Here is a 23,830-nt window from a genome sequence, read left to right as displayed (position 1 = left end):
AATAGATGGCAAATGTTGCCTCCCTTAGCATAAGGCATAATGCACTCCAATGATACGAAGTAGGATAAGTATAAATGCAGTGATGACGGCTTTCTGGCATACCTGCGTAAACATTTTTTATGCTCTGTGACATGTTTCAGTTTGAAAACTGGTGGTGCATAAGGCGAAGCATCACCTTATTCTACGTGGCATATTTAGCAGCATTAGAATCCAGTCTTAACAAACCTCCTTTTGTGTGTGTGCGTATGTATATATATATATATATATATATATATATATATATATATATATATAAATAATATATACAATAAAATTACTTTGAAGCACAAGTATCATATCCAGATAAGTTCTGAGATTTTGAATGGCCACGATTCCCTATATACGGAGACTTTTGTATCAACCTGTAGATCACACTGCTTCAGTATATTCTTTTCAGTATCAGACAGTTTTGCGACTGGAACTCTTGAAAGGCAGGGATTTTATAAAACCCAACCTACTGATCAAGCTGGTTTCACATGATGTGATAAAAGCCAGATATATATTTTAGGCAATAAAGAGCAAATATTGGGATTATTTTATGAACTCACCTAAACGGATGTGTTGACTTTGCGCTGGTTGCTCTTACAAGATATATCCAAATCCTAGCTGCATCAGGTTCCTATACTATGTATTTGATTTCTGTATACAGAATGACAGTATATATCTTTATATGTATAATGAGTAATATTGTATCTACTTGAACTTTGATAATCATATTCATGCAAAATGCTAGAACACATTTTCACTTTTACATCACTGCTAATCCTTAGTTATATTCAGTAAATCTGTTACTAAGCAAACTTCAACGTTTTTAAGTCTTTTTGGTGCTCTTTTAACTATGTATTCCAGTAACCCTAGTGCATTACATGATGTGCTGCGTGAACAGCATTGCTTCCAATAATTCTTAAATAAAATCCCATTTTCTTTTTACTACCTGTAGGATTAGATCTTGCTGGTTATTTGTTCTTATTAACAATTTTTTCCAGTGACGAGGAACAGTCAAAACTTCTCATTTTGTCTTTTTAAGAGACTTTGAATATTTATTATATACTTATTCTGGTAAATAGAGATATTTTCTCTGAGGCAATGTTATATAATTTTCATAATTCATTTTCATATTTCTGTAATATAAAATTATGTATGCTTCTGTGTCTTTATCACTGACTTATAACCCTTGCCATTTCAAACAAAGATGAAATCACTTAAAGGAACGCTCCGGACAAAAATGAAAAATCAGCCTGCATATGGTATTTATACAGTATGTGTTTTTTTTATTTTTAGATAAATAGTCTTTGTGCTTAGTGATATTTGCTGGTAAGACATATTTTCTACATTGCAGCATCAAGTGACTGCTATCTCCATGACTCCATGATAATTGAGTCAGCCGCATGTTAAATACCTCTCCTTACATAGATATCAGTGAGCAGGTACACACAAATAAGCCCCCCCCCCTCGAAAAAATGTAAAACTGGTAGTTATAAACAATGCATCATGGAGCCTGACTGACAGAGAAAAATTGGGATTTATATATTAACATTATTCAAGCCCATTGTTGAGATTTTTTTTATTACAAAATAAAAGAAATAATTGCAAAACTAAAACTTTTAGCTAAAATAAAAAACTACAAAAAACATAGACAATTCTGTGTAATGAGGCTTGGGAAAATGTTTTCCTTGTTGCCCATAGCAATCGGTATCTATGTTTTTAGTGCAGCTTAGAAAATAAAAGTTTTTTTACTCATTAGTTTTTTTCAAGAATACGCGAATTGCTCAACATCTAACAACGTTAAAAATGTTTTGGAATATACTTTTTAGGATATGTGTGGTTTTGAATTTTTTTCTGTTAATAAGTTAGTTGGTATGTGACAGATTCTCTAATATTCTCTAACTGCATAAACTTTCAAAGTGACAGCCATAGTGTCACATAACACAGCAAAAATTCTCCCACAACGGTCTCAGCATTTGCACCCCAAACTCAACCACACTGCCTCCTTAACACAGATCTAGTGCCCTCATGACATAATCACATTCCCCTATCACAGTGCACGTTACAGTGTCCAGAACAAAAGGAACATTTCCCCATTGAAACGGTCACAGTACCTCATAACAGTGTCAACTACAGTAAAAAAAATATGCAACCAGGAGTCTCTCATAATAAACGTACCTCCTTCACGCTGGTTTTCCACACATGCTGCCTTTATATCTGTCCCTATGAGAGCTCTGCATCCTGTGTTAGCTCTATTTAGAAAAGTTTTGAATGAGACATTTCTATTCATTTACTAAGAAGAGGAATACCTCTTATGATGGTCTTCTAACTCCATATTATTATTCAAGATGAGGCAATTACCCTCCTTAAGGGGTTGGCCCACGAATAACACTTTCACCTATCCACAGGATGAGTGATAAATGTATGATTGTTGTGAATTCCACCACTTGGACCCCCACCGATCATAAGGGTCCGGTGTCCCCCTTTGGAATGGAGTGGCGGTCAAGCGTACTCAATATCACTCCATTTAATGCTATGGGACTGACTGAGATAGCACAGCGCTCGGATATCTCTGCCAGTTCCATAGACATTAAATGGAGTTTTTGCGCACGTGTGACCACTGTTCTGTTCAAATGGGGGAATGCGGAACCCTCGTTCTCGTGGTCCATGAGGGTCCCAGCGATGGAACACCAACAATCATACATTTAACACCTGCCCTTTAGATAGGTGATAAATGGTATTCCTGGGCCAACCCCTATAGCTTCTTAAAGAGTCTCTCCATTAGGCTATAGACCTCCATCTGCAATGTTTATAATACCTAATAATCCATAATAGGGCATATGGATAGCTTGTCCTCATGTAGCACCTTTAATCCTTTCCCTAATATAAATACATTTTAAACATATGTTTTAAAAGTAACCTAATATTTAACATTATGTAAGAATTAATATTAAAGGGCTCTATTTCCAATATTATGTGGGAATTAAGCTTCACAAATGAAAACTTTAATTAACCTAAGGGCACAATATTTGTGCCTCATTAACACACATAATTTCATGTTTCTTCTTGAATATGTGTACCACTCAATTAGAACAATTATATCAACCATCCAAATTAACAGAAATCGTTTAATACCAAACATGAATGATTCCTATGTCACAGTTTAAATGCAAACCCCTAACAGATAATCCTCTCTCCTTATATTTTTGGAGATCAAGGACATGTAAAGAACGGCGCATGGCTGAAGAGTTCCTCTAATTACCATTACTATTGACATTAACTGGGGCCCATTTATCTTTATATACTATATAATCCTTTCAGCATTTAGTATAATCAGCTAACTTTGAGGTGATCACACATAAATAATTTTTGGTGCAAAGTCATGCAGTAGGGTAGAACACGCGTTTTTAATTATTTTTTTATTTAAAGGTACAGATGCTTATCCTTACCCTCTTCCCAACTTAACACCTTTTCTATAATTTCCCTTTCCTGACTTCAGCTTCACTTTAGCGCGGTACATTGAGGTTACCACCACTGCATCTCATTGACCTCGGGTTGATTCTCAATGCAGGCTGGGGCAGAAATAAGGTCTTTAGTTCCATCATAGTCCTAAGGAACAATTAAAGAAGGCCACCAAGGTACATGCACGAGATGTTGTTTTTTTAAATGCATTATTTGGTTGCGTTCCAAATGTGTGGATAAAAAGGGAAGCCACTCTCAGATATTGGGGTTTAACCCATAGCCTTGTTGAACATACCTGTATTATTTTTTGCTTCACTTGCCCATTCATTGCTGCATTCATACAGGAGAACATACTTTATGATTCTCTGATCTCCTTATCAGACACGTAATAAAAATGTTGCCACAATGCTCCCATAACAGTGTCAGCTTTAGTACCCTTCAATAAACTTCTCCCTCCTTTAAATACATAACTGTGTATGGGGCCATATCTCAGTACCTAACACTCAACTCACACACTCCCTTAAAAAGGATCTTACCATCAAACTTCATTGAGTGTTTCCATTAGTATATATATTTAACGTAATTGGCCAAAGACTGCAAAAAGGGGCATCTGCTTATGGTGGAATAATTTACAAAAGTAAATCAAATTAATTAAAAAAGAAGTGAGAACTCTGAAACTCTTGCTATTCACATGGCTCAATAAAATAGCATAGATAGCTGTTTTGCAATATATAAAGCCTAGTAAATGGCAAGCATTAGTGAAAGTGTCTGAGGAGTCAGTGTCACACAGACAGGAAATTGATTCTGCAAACAAGCCGCAGAATTCAGCTAGGAAAGAATATCCCTGTCCACTTGTCTATTTATACAACAAAACATATTGTATTATTATACGTCAATCACTAATAATATATTTTTGGTGCGCTGTCTTGACATCTCTCTAGGAGACTTGTTCTAGAAGACTAGAGTATACTAAGCTAAACTCCCTGGGAGATCGAAACATAATTACTTCTGCTAAGCTGCTTAAACCCTTAGTTATTGTAAGAATTAAATGTTAAAAGAAATAGACAAAATACCTGTCCATTCCCTTTCCATTAACTGAGCTGATGACATTGTGCAATGGAAAGCAGGCAAATTATCTGAAAATCCTCACATTGGGAACTGGAGACTCTTCAGCACTAATATTTGTTTGGAGCATAAACTTTAATGAGCCTACATTCAATACTAAGTACATTCAATGTTCTTTTAGATCAATGACTATTACATTGCATTATAATACAAAATAAAAATCCTGTGTAGAACTGATTAGAAACTTTGAGAAGTGCCAGTCAGTGCACTCTACTAAATACAGGAGTGACCCTCAAAGGGCATAGTAAGAGAATTTATGACAATTATTTCCGCTCTTTGGAAAATGTCCATATTACATTCACAAATATTTAACAACCTGATAATTAAAATTATGAATTGTCCTGTTACACATGGGCACAAATATTCTTTACGAACTTTGAAGACATGTTGTACTTGAAAGGTCTTTCTGATCAGGACAACCCCTTTATAAATGCGGACCTGCTGGTAGTAAGTAGATCATTGCATTTTCAAAAGCTGAAAACCCCAGTGATAAATTTGCCAGGAGAAGTTACAGATGGCTGGACATTTCATCTCTCGCTACAGGAGAAATGTTGTCTTACATGATCTCCATCAGTGGCATACACAAAAAACAGCCCCATATCAAAAACTTGTTTAGCTCCCATTATGGTGCAGGAGAATTGTCACCCAACACGGAGAGTCCGATGTTACCACCTTTCAATGACTGTTGGGCTAATTCCTTACTCTTTTGGTTGCTAACTATGCATTTCCTCTGAAGAGAGGAGTCTTGCTTAGGTACTTGCCCCCTAATGACAAAGGGGGTGGGTCCAATCAGGACTGGTCCCTAAAGCAGCCGCATAATCTGCCTGTATGGTAGGTACACCCTTAGTGCCCAGAGAAATGAAGGGGCGAACATGTAGTAAACAAGTAGTTGTCCTTTTCAGGGGCTTTCTACTCTAGCTAATAGCAGGGGACTATGCAGATGAAAGGGGATTTTCCTCTATGATGATTAAAAGTAAGTTCCTAATTGTAATTATTTATTAGGAAGACCTTCATGCTTCCTAATTAACAGTAGCATAAATGGAGTCCTAAGGGCTCAAGGGCAAACAGTCAGTTGAAACAGCTATTTATTTCAAACACAAGACTACGCGTTTTGCGTTCTCTTGGACCCCTTCTTCAGGTCTAAAAAGAAAGACATATAGTGCATGGCAGTGTCAGACACACATTTAAAAAGGAAACAACACTTGTGTGCCAATGAGTGAATCATTTAGTTGATACTGCTTCTCCGACAAGGGGAGTGAACTATCAAAAAAATAGCCGAGTGCAAAAATGATTTTTAGTTCATTACATGTACGTATTACAGTTAGTAATTTAATTCTAAGTCCAGTTTACCAAACTTTATATAAACAGATATTCTGTTGCTCTTTTTTTCGTAATATTCAATAGCTTATTATGTTGAAATATTACCAGATTGTTTATCGAGTTTAATCTCTGGTTATATCCCCTGGTGAATGTGGAATTGACATTTCCATCATGTTAACTGAGGCTTCTGTCATGTTACAATACATTATGTGGTTTACTTTGGATAACAGTGACATCTAACAGAAAGAAAAAAACGTAAAATGTGAAATACTGTCTCAAATTTCGGCAGCAATTAAGAAAACATATTTCTCGTATTCCTTGAAATAAATATGTACAAAAATCCACAATACAGCATAAGAAGTTGTTAGGAACTGGGAAGCCCTGGGTTCCTTATAGCGTTCCCACCTCAATGTTTATAATAATTCACCTCAAAACATCATGTACATATAGACCTGCAATGAAGAGACTTCAATTATTATATAGAAATGATATAGATAATATAAAAAATACGTAAAGTGTCAAATCAAACAAAATACGGTTTATTGCAGTATGTATCTATATCTCTGTATAACTTCACCCACTACTATACAGATACCATCATCATACACCGCCATATAGCTGGAATAAATCAGATTGCCAACTGGCATAAGTATAATTTTTGCTCTACGCAAATGTACTCACAAAGCAGTGCCACATACCAATCTATGAAAAACACAGCTTTGTAACTATTATAAACATTCCAACATAATCCATTTTAGTCTATGATACATTGAGCTCTGTATGTATGGAATGATGCTACCACATTGTAAAATCACTCAGCATATCGCACCACAGTACATTGTAGGATTTACTACTCCCACAGCAGTGCTACATGAAATATTACCCAATGCTTTATAAGATATTGTCGTCGGGGTTGGAGTGGCCCATCAGAATACCACGGAATCGTCCGGTGGGCCCATGCTCCAATAACATAATGGGCGGCTTAGTGGTACAGCAAAAGACAACCCCAATTGCAGCTGACTTTGATGCCAGTTAATTGTGACTAGGGTTTATTTCTTATAAATTGATTGACAAATAGCCAGATGAATGGACTTGTTAGATCCAAAAATGCGTTGTCAATCTACTAAGAAAAACGAATTTGATTCAAGCAAGAATTCTCATGCGATTGATATGCCAGGCACCGTGCCCCTATATTGCAACTTTTTACTTCCTCTACAAATATCCTGTTTGACCTTATTGATGATATATCTTGCATGAGCAATTACAACAACAAAGATTACAATGATATCAATGAAATTAAATATAGACATTCATGTGTTATGTATAGGTGGGCCCTTATTTCCTCTGGTGAGTAGTAACGAGCACTCGTCCCCGTACATAGCTCTTTGTGAAAGGAGCAAACGGGCACAAACTAACGAGCTGTCTCATTGATTGGCACTCGTTTACATGGCCTGTCGGACGTGTAAGAGGACCCTAACTCCAGCTTCCTATAAGATCTGGTTTAAAATGTTAAAGTTTACAGTTCCTAAAATTAGATTTCTCCATCAATAATTTAACTTTAATGTTTCATTACTGTGTATTTGGGAGTGATGGTCTAGACCAATGGGTTAGGGAATTAACTTTCAAAAGTTTTTGAAGGTGATTAGGGAATGTTCACACCTGACAGATTTGTTGAATAAGATTTGTAAAAATCCATGGACATGCTTTTGAGGTAACCCCATATAGATGTCTGGAATGGCACAATTTTACCACGTGTGAATGTTAGTGAATACAAAAATCCAATTACTTAAAGCGCTTGTTTAGGATTAGAAAAAACATGGGTGCTCGCTTCCAGATACAGCACCACACCTGTCCATGAGTTGAATTTTGTATTGCAGTTTAGCTCTATTGAAGTGAATAGGGCTGAGCTGCAATTCCACACACAACCTGTAGATAGGTGTGGCACGGTTTTTGTAAGAAAGCAGCCATGTTTTCTATTCTGGGGAAACCCCTTTTTAGCATGTTTTTGTGTCACAACTACAATCACTAAGAATCTGCCATCCTCTTTTTTGGACATTTCTATCTTATCAACATAGAAACAGTTTTTGATTTTTCTAAAGAGTGCAAACATCCACATAAATACCACAAAATTTTAGGCATTAATTTCCGGCTACACCTCCCTTATTATCAGAATGCACTACTACTTCTTTTGATTCGGTCTCTGTGTTTTTGGTCTCTTTCTAAATACCTGACATCCGTCAACTTGCTTGGTCTCCTGAGCAGCTCTTCCAACTCCAGTCACCACTATGACATTCATATAATAACTAGCAGGAATGCTTGAAGTACATTTTAAAGTTTAAACACTCAACATCATTTCATTTTAATTGTCTCTCTTGTGCAAAGGTTGTAGAGCAGAGTCGTGGGATTTTCATCCATAGGATTTTACATACTAATGTGTTTCAGATGAGTAAATTTCTCATTTGAAAATTGGTTCCAAAGGGGAAAGTCATTTTGAACCGTCTCTAATTTAAAATCAGCTCAAAAAAATATTTTGTGCATTCTATTGCCCAAAACTGGTCAAAGCAACTATTTATATTAACTTTATAATGTTAGGCTTAAATTCACACTGCGTTTGGTGTTACTGTTAATGTTAAACCTTTTGCCACAAATTTGGTAATAAAATCTACAGGCATGTCAGTGTATATGCTGAAAGTACACAACAAGCCGGGTGGGAATCAAGCCTTACAGGCATAATTTTTGTATCTTTTGTTGACTTCAGTAACAATTACAGAGCACATAGATTACTTTTTTGTGTTTGTATTTTCCTCAGCATAGCAAATTATTGCAATAAATGAGTACTATGGTTAACCATATGAACCCTTATGTCATAGGTCCCCAACTTTATGTAGGTTGTGCATCACTTTAAAAAACCACAGGTGTTACCACACTGAACATTAAAAGGGAAAGTGACTTTTGAATATATGAACAATTGATATGGCTTTTTTACTTGTATTACCTGACAATGATTTGGCTTTGTCAATAGTATCAAGCTCTATCATTGCTTTAACATTCATGATAACACAATAGTATCTGTAGCTGCCAACAGCTGCGGAGCCACACAAGAATGGGGAACACTACTTATGTTTGCTGTCCATAGAGTATGTATCTATCTATGTATATACACAAACACACACACACACACACACACACACACACACATTGATCAGCCGTAACATTTAAACCACTGACAGGTGAAGTGAATAACATTGATTATCTGATTACATTGGCACTATTAGGCAGCATGTAAACAGTCAGTTCTTGAAGTTGGTGTTTCGAAGCAGGAAAAATGGGAAAGCATAAGGATCTGAGCGACTTTGACAAGGGTTAAATTGTGATGGCTAACTGACAGGGTCAGAGCAACTCCACAACAGCAGGTCTTGTGGGGTATTCCCAGGATGCAGTGGTTAGTACATACCAAAGGTGGTCCAAGGAAGGACAACCGGTGAACCAGCAAGATGTGAACCCAAGGCTCATTTCACACAGACCAAAAGGAAGGTCGTTAGCAGAGCGAAATCCGGCGTCATTTTCATGTGGACCGGAAGCCGTTGCCGGACAGTAAGATAAGGACTTCCATCCGCGGCTTCCGGCCATATGTTCAAGGAAGCGAAGACGCCAGGAATAGGAGCGGAGGCGGCAGCGGCGGTAGGAGCAGGTAATTTATGTTTGTGTATGTGATGTGTGTATTATGTTCATGTATGTTCGTGTTATACTGTCTGCTTAGCACTGTATCTAATCCTCCTTCACTGTGCAGTCGCTCAGAAAATGGCGGCACACAATGTAGGAGGTTTGAAGATTCAAACCCCTCCTTCTCCTGGCACTAGCCAGAATAAGGGAGGGGGGATTGTGTGAGGACACTAGAGCGAGTGTGCCTACCCCAAATTTGCAGCATAAAGCAATGAGGTTGTTTTACCACATTGACCATGCAGCAATTTTGGGAACTGCTCCCTCTATTGACCAACACATGGAAATGTTATTACATTAGAATCTAATATATAATATTTCCTGACTTGTGAAAAAATTAAAAAAATTAAAACAATGTGTAATCACTTAAATAATAAATTGTTTAACTAAAAATAAAAATAAATTTCTAGCGACACATTCCCTTTAAAGAAATTGACTTATCAGGTAAAAAGAACGACTATAGCTGATCTCCATTTTGGATCATAGAGTGGGGTCTCAAGAAAGAGACCTCCTCTATCATATTTACATGCCATAGTAGGGCATATGAAGAGGGGTTGTCTTTATGATACAACCCCTTTTAATAGTACAAGACATATTAATATTATGTTTGGTTTTGAAATGACATGGCCAGAATATTAACTTCATTGCCTGGACTTTTTGACTACATCTTCTAGTCTGTTCTCTCCATACATAATTGTAACTTCTTATTACATATGGTACTCTAAAAGTTACACAACTATCTAACTGTTTATATATACAGTGAAGGAAATAAGTATTTGATCCCTTGCTGATTTTGTAAGTTTGCCCACTGTCAAAGACATGAACAGTCTAGAATTTTTAGGCTAGGTTAACTTTACCAGTGAGAGATAGATTATATAAAAACAAAACCAGAAAATCACATTGTCAAAATTATATATATTTATTTGCATTGTGCACAGAGAAATAAGTATTTGATCCCTTTGGAAAACAAGACTTAATACTTGGTGGCAAAACCCTTGTTGGCAAGCACAGCAGTCAGACGTTTTTTATAGTTGATGATGAGGTTTGCACACATGTTAGATGGAATTTTGGCCCACTCCTCTTTGCAGATCATCTGTAAATCATTAAGATTTCGAGGCTGTCGCTTGGCAACTCGGATCTACAGCTCCCTCCATAAGTTTTCGATGGGATTAAGGTCTGGAGACTGGCTATGCCACTCCATGATCTTAATGTGCTTCTTTTTGAGCCACTCCTTTGTTGGCTTGGCTGTATGTTTCGGGTCATTGTCATGCTGGAAGACCCAGCCACGAGCCATTTTTAATGTCCAGGATTTGATGGTACATGGCTCCATCCATTCTCCCATTGATGCGGTGAAGTAGTCCTGTGCCCTTAGCAGAGAAACACCCCCAAAACATAATGTTTCCACCTCCATGCTTGACAGTGGGGACGATGTTCTTTGGGTCATAGGCAGCATTTCTCTTCCTCCAAACACGGTGAGTTGAGTTAATGCCAAAGAGCTAAATTTTAGTCTCATCTGACCACAGCACCTTCTCCCAATCACTCTCAGAATCATCCAGATGTTCATTTGCAAACTTCAGATGGGCCTGTACATGTGCCTTCTTGAGCAGGGGGACCTTGCGGGCACTGCAGGATTTTAATCCATTACGGCGTAATGTGTTACCAATGGTTTTCTTGGTGACTGTGGTCCCAGCTGCCTTGAGATCATTAACAAGTTCCCCCCGTGTAGTTTTCGGCTGAGCTCTCACCTTCCTCAGGATCAAGGATACACCGGCCACGAGGTGAGATTTTGCATGGAGCCCCAGATCGATGTCAATTGACAGTCATTTTGTATGTCTTCCATTTTCTTACTATTGCACCAACAGTTGTCTCCTTCTCACCCAGCGTCTTACTTATGGTTTTGTAGCCCATTCCAGCCTTGTGCAGGTCTATGATCTTGTCCCTGACATCCTTAGAAAGCTCTTTGGTCTTGCCCATGTTGTAGAGGTTAGAGTCAGACTGATTAATTGAGTCTGTGGACAGGAGTCTTTTATACAGATGACCATGTAAGACAGCTGTCTTTAATGCAGGCACCAAGTTGATTTGGAGCGTGTAACTGGTCTGGAGGAGGCTGAACTCTTAATGGTTGGTAGGGGATTAAATACTTATTTCTCTGTGCACAATGTAAATAAATATATATAATTTTGACTATGTGATTTTCTGTTTTGTTTTTTTATATAATCTATCTCTCACTGGTAAAATTAACCTAGCCTAAAAATTCGAGACTGTTCATGTCTTTGACAGTGGGCAAACTTACAAAATCAGCAAGGGATCAAATACTTATTTCCTTCACTGTATATATATAAAATGAGAGATTTGCTTTTGTTGATTTTTGCTTCTTGGCAAATCAATTCGCCAATTGTATTCTATGGACCAGTGAATCTGAATTGAGGAATCAGCTGAAACAGATCAGGTGAAACCATTCACTCATCTCTATACACTGGCTTTGTTTTACTTCACAAGAACACGCGGCATATGTGACTGGCAGTGACATTATTTATACTGACCTTCGGTCTTCTTCCGCCAAGAAAGTTTTCTATCCATCTCAGTATATATCCCTCAAAGCCATTTTTGTTAAAATTCCTGTATGGTGCAGTGACTATTGCCTTTTGGAAGTCCAGATAAAGTCCACTGCCTCCCTCCCATTTGATCTCTATGTTGCGCTGTCGAGGAATTAAATTATATTTGTTAGATGATGTATTCTAGGACGTCTCTCCCTATTCTCTTTTTGATATATGTGCAATATGAAGCCATTACATTAAAGGGGTTTTACCATAATCAATATTTATCCCCTATCCACAGAATAGTTAATAAATATCTGATCGGTGGTTGTCCGACTGCCGGTACTCCTGCCGATCACAAAAATGGGCTTAACATGCCGCCCCATATGAATGGAGAAGTACTGCGCATGCTCGACCACCACTCCATTTCTATGGGGCTGCCGAGTGCTATCTTCCGGAGCCCCATAGTACTCGGGGGCTATCCTGTGGAGAGGTGATAAATATTGATTATGGTAAAAGCCCTTTAAACTTCAGGAAGGAAGCCTGCAATATCATTATAAACACATTTATATCTTCAACACAGTTATGACTTCTTGTTATACAAGTATAAAATACACATTATCAATTTTAATATATGTGTTTAAACCTGTACTATTTTATCTCTGGAATAAACAGTATGCAGTTCCATAAATACAGCTTTGGCTATTTATTCATTACATCGTCGGGGTTTAAATGAGGGTTTTGTTTTAAATGAGGTTGCACGACCAAAAAAGGGTATGTTATGTTACTTAAAAACAGTGCCCCTCTTGGACACGGACTGTCTCTGGTATTGCAACTCCGTCTCATTAATGTCAATCTGGCAGACCTGCACTACCAGACATAGCCCATGTTTTAATTAAACCGGATTAGGACTGGTTTTTCACACATAACAATGCAGTTAAATTCAGCTTGTCTATGCAGGATCCTAACAATCAGAATAGACATCCACTGCAGGTCAACCCAACATAATTGTGGTAGGACTGGAGACTAGTGTACAGCATCCTATCCATTTGGGTTGTTAAGTAACATTAGTGTCTCCAATGATTGTACATCATTCACACAAGAAGTCATCTGCACATGTGTATTAGTCAAACTAGAAGCAAATTGTTTTTGCAGTAATTATGTGAATTTTATTTCAGAAATGTACTCTAGAGCTCTTAATCAGCAAGCGACTGACGGATATGAGTCAATAGCATCTGGCAATACATCTTTGGTTGTGTGACATTTAACAGAAGTGTAAATGGTAAGGAAAATCATTTTATGAAATAGAAGATATGCTATAGTACTTAATCAACTTCTGTGTTTGCGTTACTACTACTACTACCACTATTCAGAAAAGTGCAATTGTTCCAGTTGGAGGGGCGCCCAATTTAAAACATTCATATGCCAGTATCCCCCTGACCATCATTTATGTTGCAGAACAAAGTAAGTGCTAGATGGTATCTGTTGCAGAGCAATTTAGTTTAATAGTGTTGTCTTCCTTTCTGTAAATGTTTTTTATTCTCTATAACTGTAAAGAATGGATACATTTGGTTGGTGTGGATCTGTAGACCTGTGCTCTGACCAATTACATATCCCCCTCCCCCTCTCACAGCATGAGTCTCACATGGACTCTGAGGTAGAGATAATGCAGAAGCTTTTTCCTTCTCCCGGTCTTTAGTTTACTGTGGTACTCAACAGTTTTTGGTAAGTGAGGAGGTTATTGAACATTTACAAATCTGGTAGGAAAAGGGGAACTACAGACAGCTGGAAGATGACACTTTTCCCTTATGAGACACATTACTTTTTATATATTCACATGTACTACTGATTTACACAAAAGCAAATTTAAAAACCCCCACATAATTATTATAACAATTGGTAAGTTCAATTTTGTAAACCAGCACTGGTAGTAGAACAATTACCTAGAAACGGTAAAGATTGCACTTTAATAAAAAATTTTTTTTAACAATGTGACCATGTGAATTCCCTCATTCTTTGCTTATTTCTCAATAGTTTTATCTTCCCTTTAAACTTTTTGAACATTCAGATGTTAGAGGGGAAATGGGAATCAATTAAAACTAACCAGGTTGGAATAAAAATAAAGCAAATGGTAATTTGCAGAGAGCCACTGGCAAATCTTATGTTATAAATGTACAGTGCATTGTTGTGTGTAACTAATTTTCTCCATGGCATCATGCCGGCAATGACTCTCAGTATGCTAGTATGCTGTAACCTAACTGCTCACTTTATGTCTCTAGAGTTATGTTGGTTTTTATAGTCTTTAAATTATCTGCAAATTTCATCCTAGCTCTTTACAGCATGGTATTAACGTCTGTTTTGTCATTTGATGAAACACAGGTTGACAATATGGGTCCATAAATTTCATTTCCGTAGCTTTCATGGCAAGTTAAAGTTACTTTAGATGCCTTCAAGAAAGATATGCTGAGACGAGAGATATAAAGTCAGCAATGGATGAGCCTGTTCATGATAATTACAGCCATCTGTTCCTCTTACTGTAGCCTAGAGATCCACGATAAATCAAAAATACACAAATGTTGGCTATATCACTCAGCTAATAAACTAAACTTAGCTTAAAAATGTGGTTAAAGGTGTACGAAAAAAGAAATACAAAGAAAATATAAGGGTCAATGTCGTGATATGATCTGACAAAGTTTGAATAGAAATTGTACAAAAATTCTTATTTTTTTCTATTGCTTACATATAATTTAACTTTGGAAAGAGGTATGTGAGTAAGGATTATTATAATATTACATTGCCATGATGTTTTAGAATGTACTAATCTGTTCGCAGTATGTGCAGAAAACACACCACAATTTTGTGTTAAATGGGACATGGAATACTTACCAAAATTGTTCTAATAACAAATGTGCGTGATATAAAATGCTTTGTCTGTAACTACTTATTAAGTGAAATCCAGCTAAAATATTTTTTTCCCCCAAAGCCCTGAAATGTCCATTAGCCCAACCGCCTTGAAAACTTCCAGTCTACTGTCAAACTCCACAGATGACCATCTGAGGGAAGAACCACTAACTATTTTCCCAAATGTAACTTTTTTTTATTGTCTTCCCACAATCTGATCGTCATAACATTTTTACATGGCTGTATGAGGTGTTGTTTTTTGTGGGACATGTACTTAATTTTTAGGAATTTATTATATGGGGAAATGTAGGCAAAAAATAATTTCATTTTTTACACTGTTCACCTTAAATAGTGTTATAAATTTATTGTACAGATTGTTATAGTTATGTGGATACCAAATATGTATGTTAGTGTATTCTAATTAACATTTAATAAAATGTATTTATTGTAAAAATTATTTTCACTTTTTTTTAGCCTTCATTTTATATATTTTTTTTTAAATAAAGGGATCTTTTTTTTTTTTTATTATGATAGCATATTACATTGTGAAATACACAGGCAGTTGTTGAGGCATAAGTATGCTCTAGCAACTGGCTATACTAAAAGACCCTACTAGGCACATTCAATGGAGGCTAGGACTATCTGTCCTTACCCTGTATGGGCGAGATTGCGTCACAGGAAATTCCCTCTCTCTTTGATCTCCCTCTTCTACGTTGCGGTTACTATTGACCACGGCACAGACAAAGTTACACATCCGAGATCAAAGGTTTCTTTGGTCTCTGCCGTTAAAGCGGGAGTGTGGCTATGGTTGGCAGCTGCATTCACATTACTGATCGCGTGGGGAAAGTTTATTTGCCCACGGGATGTCAGTACCGTACTGTGTAGGAACTTATGTAATCACTAACAGGTTAAATAAATTGTCTCATAAAACCAACAGGTTAAAGGAGTTTTCTCACAAAGCCAACCCATTTTCATATGGCCTTTTTGGCATATGGATGACATAGAGGGGATTTCCATGCTTGGGACTTCTGTCTATTAACCAGAGCAGAGAGATGCTAAGTAAGTGACTACCCCACAATATCAGCTTCTTCAGTAGGGGATTCAGAAACTGGACCGCCGGCGATCAGCTGATTGCTGGATCAGCTTCATTTTAAAAATATATTATTATTGTGAGACAACGATTTTGAATTATATACAGCATCATTTGCATTTCTATCCAAATCAAACTATAGTTAGAATAGACTAGGACAAGCAGTAGTAAAAGACTTTTGAAAGATATTTAACTAAAATCCCTAATCTCTGTGTGTGAATGGAATCATAGAGGTTTATTTTTTTTAATATTACACCCATAGACATTTTTCATTGAAAAATCTGGAATCAAGATATTTTCATGTGGAGTGCCATAAATCTGCTAGCCTGCATGGTCTTCTACACACACTAATATGTACTTATTTCCACTTACTGCCATATCTAATGACAATTATTTTTATATTAATTATAAAATGTACATACAAATAAGGGGTCAGAAAAGGTTACAATGTATGTGGAAATAAATGTAACCAAAGGTACAACACAAATAGTAGAACAGTAAAAAGGTGGCCCATAGAAATAAGATGAAACATTGCATATATACATTGAGATATAGCCACAGGTGTCAGGGATCATTACCATGTATATTGTTTGAAAAATATTATCCTTACATATATGTATATATATATATATATTCAGTATATTACACAAAGAGATTGGATTAATGGAGCACAAAGAGCCTGCATAACACGCCTATGGAAGACACCGCCCCCTGGAATGCAAAGAGGAGTGTGCAGAAGAATGTACAGGAAAACTTACAGCAGAGGAGCCAATGGGACTTAAGCAAGTCCCACATCTCGAGGGAGGGGCATGTGTCTCCTCTGTCTGTTTCTTTGTTCTGAATAAAGTTCAGTTCTCCTCTTTTCTGATGAGAGGGAAGCTGTATCAAACATTTCTGTGTGATGTACTTCTCTCCAGGCATGCCTTCAGCTTTCAATTTACAGAGGTGGTTATTCGGTGTGAAATACGGACCTGACATTTGGCACCCCAGATGGGACCTCACTCGAGGAAATATCAAAATCCGGACAATCGACAATCACAGGGTGAAACAGATAACTCAAAGTTGCCCACTGAAGGAATTTGATCACCTCCGCAATAACACGGTAAGCGAATTGATTTTATAAATCTTCGTCTTATCTGTGTTAGTGGACAGTCTTGTGGCGATCTGTAGAACCCTTTTGTTGATTTCCTGGATTATCTCAGGCGACAGAGGTGATATTTTCCGCTGTGAGGTCAAAAAAACCTGTGAGACCTTAGTCGCGCCCAACTAACCATCCTCTGGGTAATTAGGGACTAGATAGAAAATACGCGGACACAATATATATGTGTGATAAGTCATGGATAGTATTATAACCTGTCTTATACAGGGGCACGCGGGCATAAGTACATGTGTGATAAGTCGTGGATAGGCACGCGGGCATAAGTACATGTGTGATAAGACGTGAGACGCGGGCACGCGGGTTGCAATGATGCACTGATAAGACGTGTGATAAGACGTGTGATAAGACGTGAGACAGGTGCACGCGGGGTGCAATGCACTGATAAGACGTGTAATAGATTTGTAGGTAAATATAGTGGCCAGACCAGAGAGTTGTAGACCGAAAATTGTTATATAAATTACGTGTATAATATAGACTGTTAGAATGGATGGTTTACGGTCCATATTCAAATCATCAGGATCACCCGATCCTATTCATGATTTGGTGAAATGAATGGAAGTTAGGAATAAGAAAGGTATTGTATGTTATATGTATTAGAAACCACAGGACCAGCCGACGCCCGGTAATGGTGTCTGTACCTCATGTTGAGTGTGTCCTCATTGTGGGTGGGAAACCCCCCCCCTCACAGCTGCACAATGTGTTTCCAATGGGAGAGGCTGCCCCCCCACCGCCCACCCCTGATGTGGCCACGCCCGGCCCAACCAAATCAGTATGAATTAATCGCTTTGTTAATTTTGTCATTTGTAGTCTCTTTTATTTTTTAGGTTCTATGCTAGTGTGCAGAACGCTGTACACTGATGAAACAACACGTCATCATAATATAGAGATGGTGGCCGACAGATTCTACACTGTTACAGATTATGTGGTTGATGTTTTGAACGTAGATAATTCCTATACAATGGTGTGATGAATAATTGCAGATACGTATGTTGTTTTGCCGGCATTGAAAGTGTTAAGATTGTGAGACTAGACGCTGTTAGAAGCTGTGAGTGTGTGACCCCCCTCCCTCTCCCCTGTAGTGTGCTGTGTTTGGGAGGAGGAGGGGGGCTGACTGGGTGCAGTCTGCAGGGCTGAGGAGACAAAGGGATTTCAATATGCACTGCTGAGATATATATATATATCAGTAATGTCTACAAACCTAAATAAATTTCTTCTCTTTGCGCATGCGCTGTTGTTTATAAAAGTTACGATATTAATGTGCTATGATGTGATCAGATTTCATGTGTTTTGATGTTAATTCATATGTATTAAACTACAGATACTGTGAGACACGGGGTTTTGAAAATGTATGTGCCCCCACCTTTCCCTATTTTTATATACAGTTTATTGGTTTGCAGTAATTAATGTTATCAGAGATAATATTTTCTGTTTTATTGAATAACTAACTACAATTGTTTTGTTTTTGATTTCACACATAAATTATGTCATTGTAAAGATCAAATGTATTTTCGTCAGGAAAAAGTCATTTTTATTTCAGGCTGTTGTACATTATAGGGGGTTAAACTAGTGCCCGACTTTGTTATGTTGAGATGTAGTTTTGAACTCTGCTACATTACTTTCGCAGAGTCCACAAAGGGGGGAATGGTGAAGGGACTGATCAGGTACAATTTTGGTTTGTTTTGAGTTAATTAATTTGGTTTCAGGAGATCTAAAAATGTGTATGAGACCCCAATGAGTAATCCAGATTAAATGTGTATGAGAGTAACCTACATTTTGAGGTTTTTCTGTGTAGATGGTTCCAGATCTTTCCAGAACAGTAAATATGGCACTGGGTATGCTGTGCTGTAGTCTCCAACCAATATGAGGTATTGTGTAAGAGACCATCCCCCTCCAGCAAAGTTACACAGGAGGTGACGTCACTCACAGACGAGTCTTTATGGATTTAGATGAGGGAGAAGGCAAAACAAAAATTGTCTGGACATTCTTAATTTGATGTAAAGTTTTTAGGAATGTTTTATTTTTATTTGTTTTTGTATTAATCAAGTATTTGCAGAATCTGATAAAAGTGAGATTCTCAAAGTATTCTGGTTTATCAGATGAGTGTGGAGAAGTGTATAATATTTGGTTTTATTTAAGAGGATGAAGACGCCACCCCTTTGAGATGTTCTATCTATATGTGACATGGTTTTTTAATGTAAATTTGTAATAAAGAGATATTTTATTATACAATATGTACAAGACAGGATACGAGGCACCAGGAAAATCATCCAGAAACTACTCTCACCTTCTTGTTCATCGCAAGGAGCGGAGTTGGAGGTGCTCGCTGAGGCTGTAACCTGGCAGAAGGTAAGACGGCCGACATCTACACTGACTCTAGGTACGCTTTTGGCATCGCCCACAATTATTGGCCCATTGGTAGTAGGAACTTTATTGGATCATCGGGTAAGCCCATTGAGAGAGCGAGAGAAGACAGACCTGACAACAAGGATATGTGCAGTCAGGTGTCAGTAAATTGGCTTGTCCCTGGATACAATAATGCCACCACTAGGTTTGTAGCAGCCGGCATGATGTGCGCACGGTGTGACATAGGTAAAACAGCAAAGGTACCTGTGAAAAGTGCAGCCCGGCCAGATTAACAGTCCCAGCGACTGCAGAACATACAACTACCCGAGGTAGAAGTGTATGACAATGTGCTCGTGTGTGTAGATCTGTTCTCAGGAGGTCCTGAAGCCCGGCCGGTATCTTCCCCACTGCGGACTTTGTGTGTAAGTGACAGGGGAACAATGTTATCCCAAGTATTGACCTGATGTTTGTACAATGATAAGATGTTAGCAGTTCTCTAGACATTGTCCCAAAGTTAGTTTGTTTAATAACTGTATTTAAGAAGTGTTGTGGGAATATTAAATTCTGAAGTTGTTTTATTTAAAGTTCTAGACCAGCCTTAGCATTGGACTATTAGAGTCATGCGTCAGATAAAAGGTACAGAAGCGGAATATTCCCATTAGAAAACATTTTTATTTGTTTATTTTTATTTTTGTTGTGAAAGGAAAATTTTAGAGCAGAGAATTCTGTGCAGTGTATATGTGTAAGTATAGATATGTATATAAAGAAGAAGAATCAGTTTGTAGGTATCAGTTTTAGTTACTGACCAGTGTGAACGTTTAACATAAATCTGTCATTGTTAATGTTTTTCTTCAAGTTAATTATCTGATTAAGATCAAATACTGATTAGGCTATGAAAAGCTTGTTCTCCACAGGAAGAGTCCAACTGGGAGCGGAAGGCGGGAGAACCAGATTCTGACAGAATGTGGACGGATAAAGGAAGGTAAACCGGTAACACCCAAGGCACTCTTGATGGCACTTGCATTGATGCTGTATGACCTCACATATGCCCCAAGACTGCAAGGATCGATTTGGTAAGATCTGATTGGTATGTCCCAGGTTTTACAGCTGTCGCTGCTAAATTCTGTTAGAGCTGTTTGATTTGCCTACAGAACAGTCCTGGCAGACCGGTGCCAACCTTATCATACCCGCCTCCCATGAAGAGAACCGACCTTGAGAGGCCTTCCCAGGTAGAACGAACCAGATTAGAGTAAGAAAAATTGGTTTGAGACGCTTGTCAAATAAACATGTGGAATCTGTGTATGTTTCTGTGAGGTGGAGATGTTCTAGGCAACCAGCTGAGATCAAGGTACAAATCCTGCTGAAAGAGTATCGTGGTATGAACATTCTGTACCAGAATATTCAAAAAAGAAAAAAAAACAAAAAGAGCACAAGACGCTATACAGTATGGTTATACACTCGAACTATTTTTTCCCTAGTTCACCCATAAAGAAACGCTTCAGGGTCGTACCAGGATAAAAATAGGGATAGGAACATCTGGGTCGCTTTTGTCTGGGCCGGGTGCTCTGACTACGCAGATCAACATTAGGGTGATGATAGGGCATACTGTATGTAAGGTTTTTTTTTTATGATTTGTGTAATTGCATTTGCTATTTTAATAAGACATGATTAAAAGCTACGTCTTAAGCTGGCCATACACATAATAATTTGCCATTTTGGACGACCATCGTTTGCAAATTATATGCAAAAGATTGTTTGTGATGGCCGACAGCAGACTTTTGTCTGTCAAACATGTAATTTGGCATGTTGGATATTTTTGACGGTGGTTGCCAGAAAATCCAAGTGTATGGTATGATTGGCAGAATTAGGCTCAGGAGCGAGAGAACCTGACTCAGAAGCGAGGAGGATAAGTATATCGATACTAACTGCTGAGGCCCTGTATCTAAGTCTAAGCCTAATATGTGTGATACTCTCTGCTGGGGCCCTATATCCAAGCCGATCATGTGTGATACATTCTGCCGGATCCCTGTATCTAAGCCTATCACGTGTTATATTGTCTGCTTGGTCCCTGTAATGAAACATTTTTATTTATGTTATTTTCAATATTTTTAGTATTTTTTTTTTAACCTTTAGCCTAACCTTTCAGGTAATATTATTTGTATGATTATTATCAACTGCTACTTATAAAGGTGCTTTATGATATTATGTGGTTAGTAGAACCATGAAGCTATAGCATAGAAATCTGTACGTTTCCCTTGGAACTGATCATTTATTGATGTGTTGCAGTGTTTTAATTGTCTATACAGTTGCTATAGATAGTCAATTGTGCATGTATTTGTTGTGAGTACATTTGAACACTTGATATATTTTGCATTTCATTTTTTGAATCATTTTATTGGCAGTAATAGTCAATAGCTTCAAGATAAATGTACGTGAATTCATGCACCACAGAGGCATTGGATTCAGTATTCAAGGTCGTAAGTTATGTGATGCATGTTTCATCATTTATATGAATGTGAATCACTTTATAGACTAACTAGTATTACTGTCACACCTAGGTGTACACCACCCAAAAGTTACATTAAGTTAAAAAAGAAAAAGGGGGGGGGGGGGTTAATTCCCCTGTTTTTAACTAAATATGATATCATTTATAATAACCTGTACAGTATAGTTCATAGATAAATAATATTTGACAAAAAAAAACAATGAAAAGCATTTACAATATTTAAACATAACATTATGATACTTTAATTATGTTTTCCAATTAATTTTACTGATCGTTGTAAATAATTAATGTACAAAATAATTTGTCATAAGAGCAATGAATAATATGGGGACATGTACAATGGAATTTTCCTACTAGATTCCATGCATAACTGGACAACTACTAACATTATGGATTTCTGTAACATTATGTATCTTACATGTATATGTTACTCATGATGGTGGTTGATTAATTAGGTGAAACAATATGCATTTATTTTTATCACATCAAGCTTTACTTTTATACTCTTCCTGTTGCTTATATCAGTGTACATGTCAGTTCAAATGACTACAGGAATTTATTTAATTTTATTTATTTTTTCGGTCTCCACTAAATTGCAGAAGGAAAGAGGGATATAATTCAGGAAGGAAGAAAGGAAGGAATGATTTCGTTTGGTCTCCTCTAAATGTAAGAATGAAAAACTTATAACTTAGATATACAGGTGAATACAAGGTAAAAGGAAAATAGATTTAAAGGTGTTTTCCAGTCCCTAAAAATTGATGGCCTATCCTCAGGATAGGCCATCATTTCTACTTGCAATACTACTGCAATACCCCCTTCAAAACAGGTCGGAGGGAGTACCGGGAGTTGGACCCCGACCCATCAGCTATTGATGGCCTATCCTTAGGATAGGCCATCAATTTTTAGGGACTGGAAAACCTCAAAAAAAAAATCAACATGCAATATATTGAGTTCCATTTTTTTTATTTAATCTGAAAACCTTCTTTAAATCCGCAATGAAAAAAAAAGAAATCATAAAATGTCCAAGTGGTAGGAGTAAATACTTTTTGTAAGCACAGTATTCTCGGCCTGTGGCTTTCTATTTATACAACTTACATTATATGACATGTTATCACTGTTACTACTGTTACTACTAAGTTTAAAGAGTATGAAGACCTTTGCAACCAATTATATCTTGTTCTCTACTTCTTGCTTCTGCAGTTAAAGTAAGGGATTCTAATAATATCATATGAGAAAGTTGCAATGTTGTTGTTAAAGGAAAACTAAATATAGAAAATATATAAACAAAATGAAAAACTTCCAGAAATGTCTCTATTAACCCCTTCCCCCTGCTTGCATTCTGGGCCCTAATGTCCAAGCCATTTTTTAGATTTTTCCATTGTCACATTCGAAGAGCTGTAACTTTTTTATTTTTGCATCGGCATAGCTGTATAAGGTCTTGTTTTTTGCGGGACGACTTGCAGTTTTTATTGGTACCATTTGAGAGTAGATGCGACTTTTTGATCACTTTTTATCACATTTTTTTTTAAAGTCAGGATTATCAGAAAACAGCAATTTTTCCATTGTTTTTTATTTTATTTTTTACGGCGTTCACAGTGCGGGTTAAATAATGTAACAGCTTTATAGTCGGGGTCGTTATGGAC

General features: G+C 37.2%; 1 protein-coding gene across 3 annotated transcripts in view; it reads right to left on the bottom strand.

Moving 5' to 3' along the window:
* DLGAP2 (DLG associated protein 2) overlaps window positions 1–23,830 on the bottom strand; it is a 500,472-nt gene that overhangs the window by 276,944 nt on the left and 199,698 nt on the right. The window contains exon 1 of one of the 3 annotated variants that reach the window (XM_075861922.1): window positions 12,195–12,345. The exons of the other annotated variants lie outside the window; for them this stretch is intronic. Coding sequence (XP_075718037.1) covers window positions 12,195–12,231 — 37 coding nt within the window. The 5' untranslated portion in view covers window positions 12,232–12,345. Of the gene's footprint in view, window positions 1–12,194; window positions 12,346–23,830 lie in introns of those variants that run through there. 3 annotated transcript variants of the gene reach the window in all.

Source organism: Rhinoderma darwinii, chromosome 4 (assembly GCF_050947455.1).
Source record: "Rhinoderma darwinii isolate aRhiDar2 chromosome 4, aRhiDar2.hap1, whole genome shotgun sequence".
In the NCBI taxonomy this organism is placed as follows: Eukaryota; Metazoa; Chordata; class Amphibia; order Anura; family Rhinodermatidae; genus Rhinoderma; species Rhinoderma darwinii.
The sequence above is the reverse complement of the archived record's forward strand: the minus strand, read 5'-3'. Positions and strand labels throughout refer to the sequence as shown.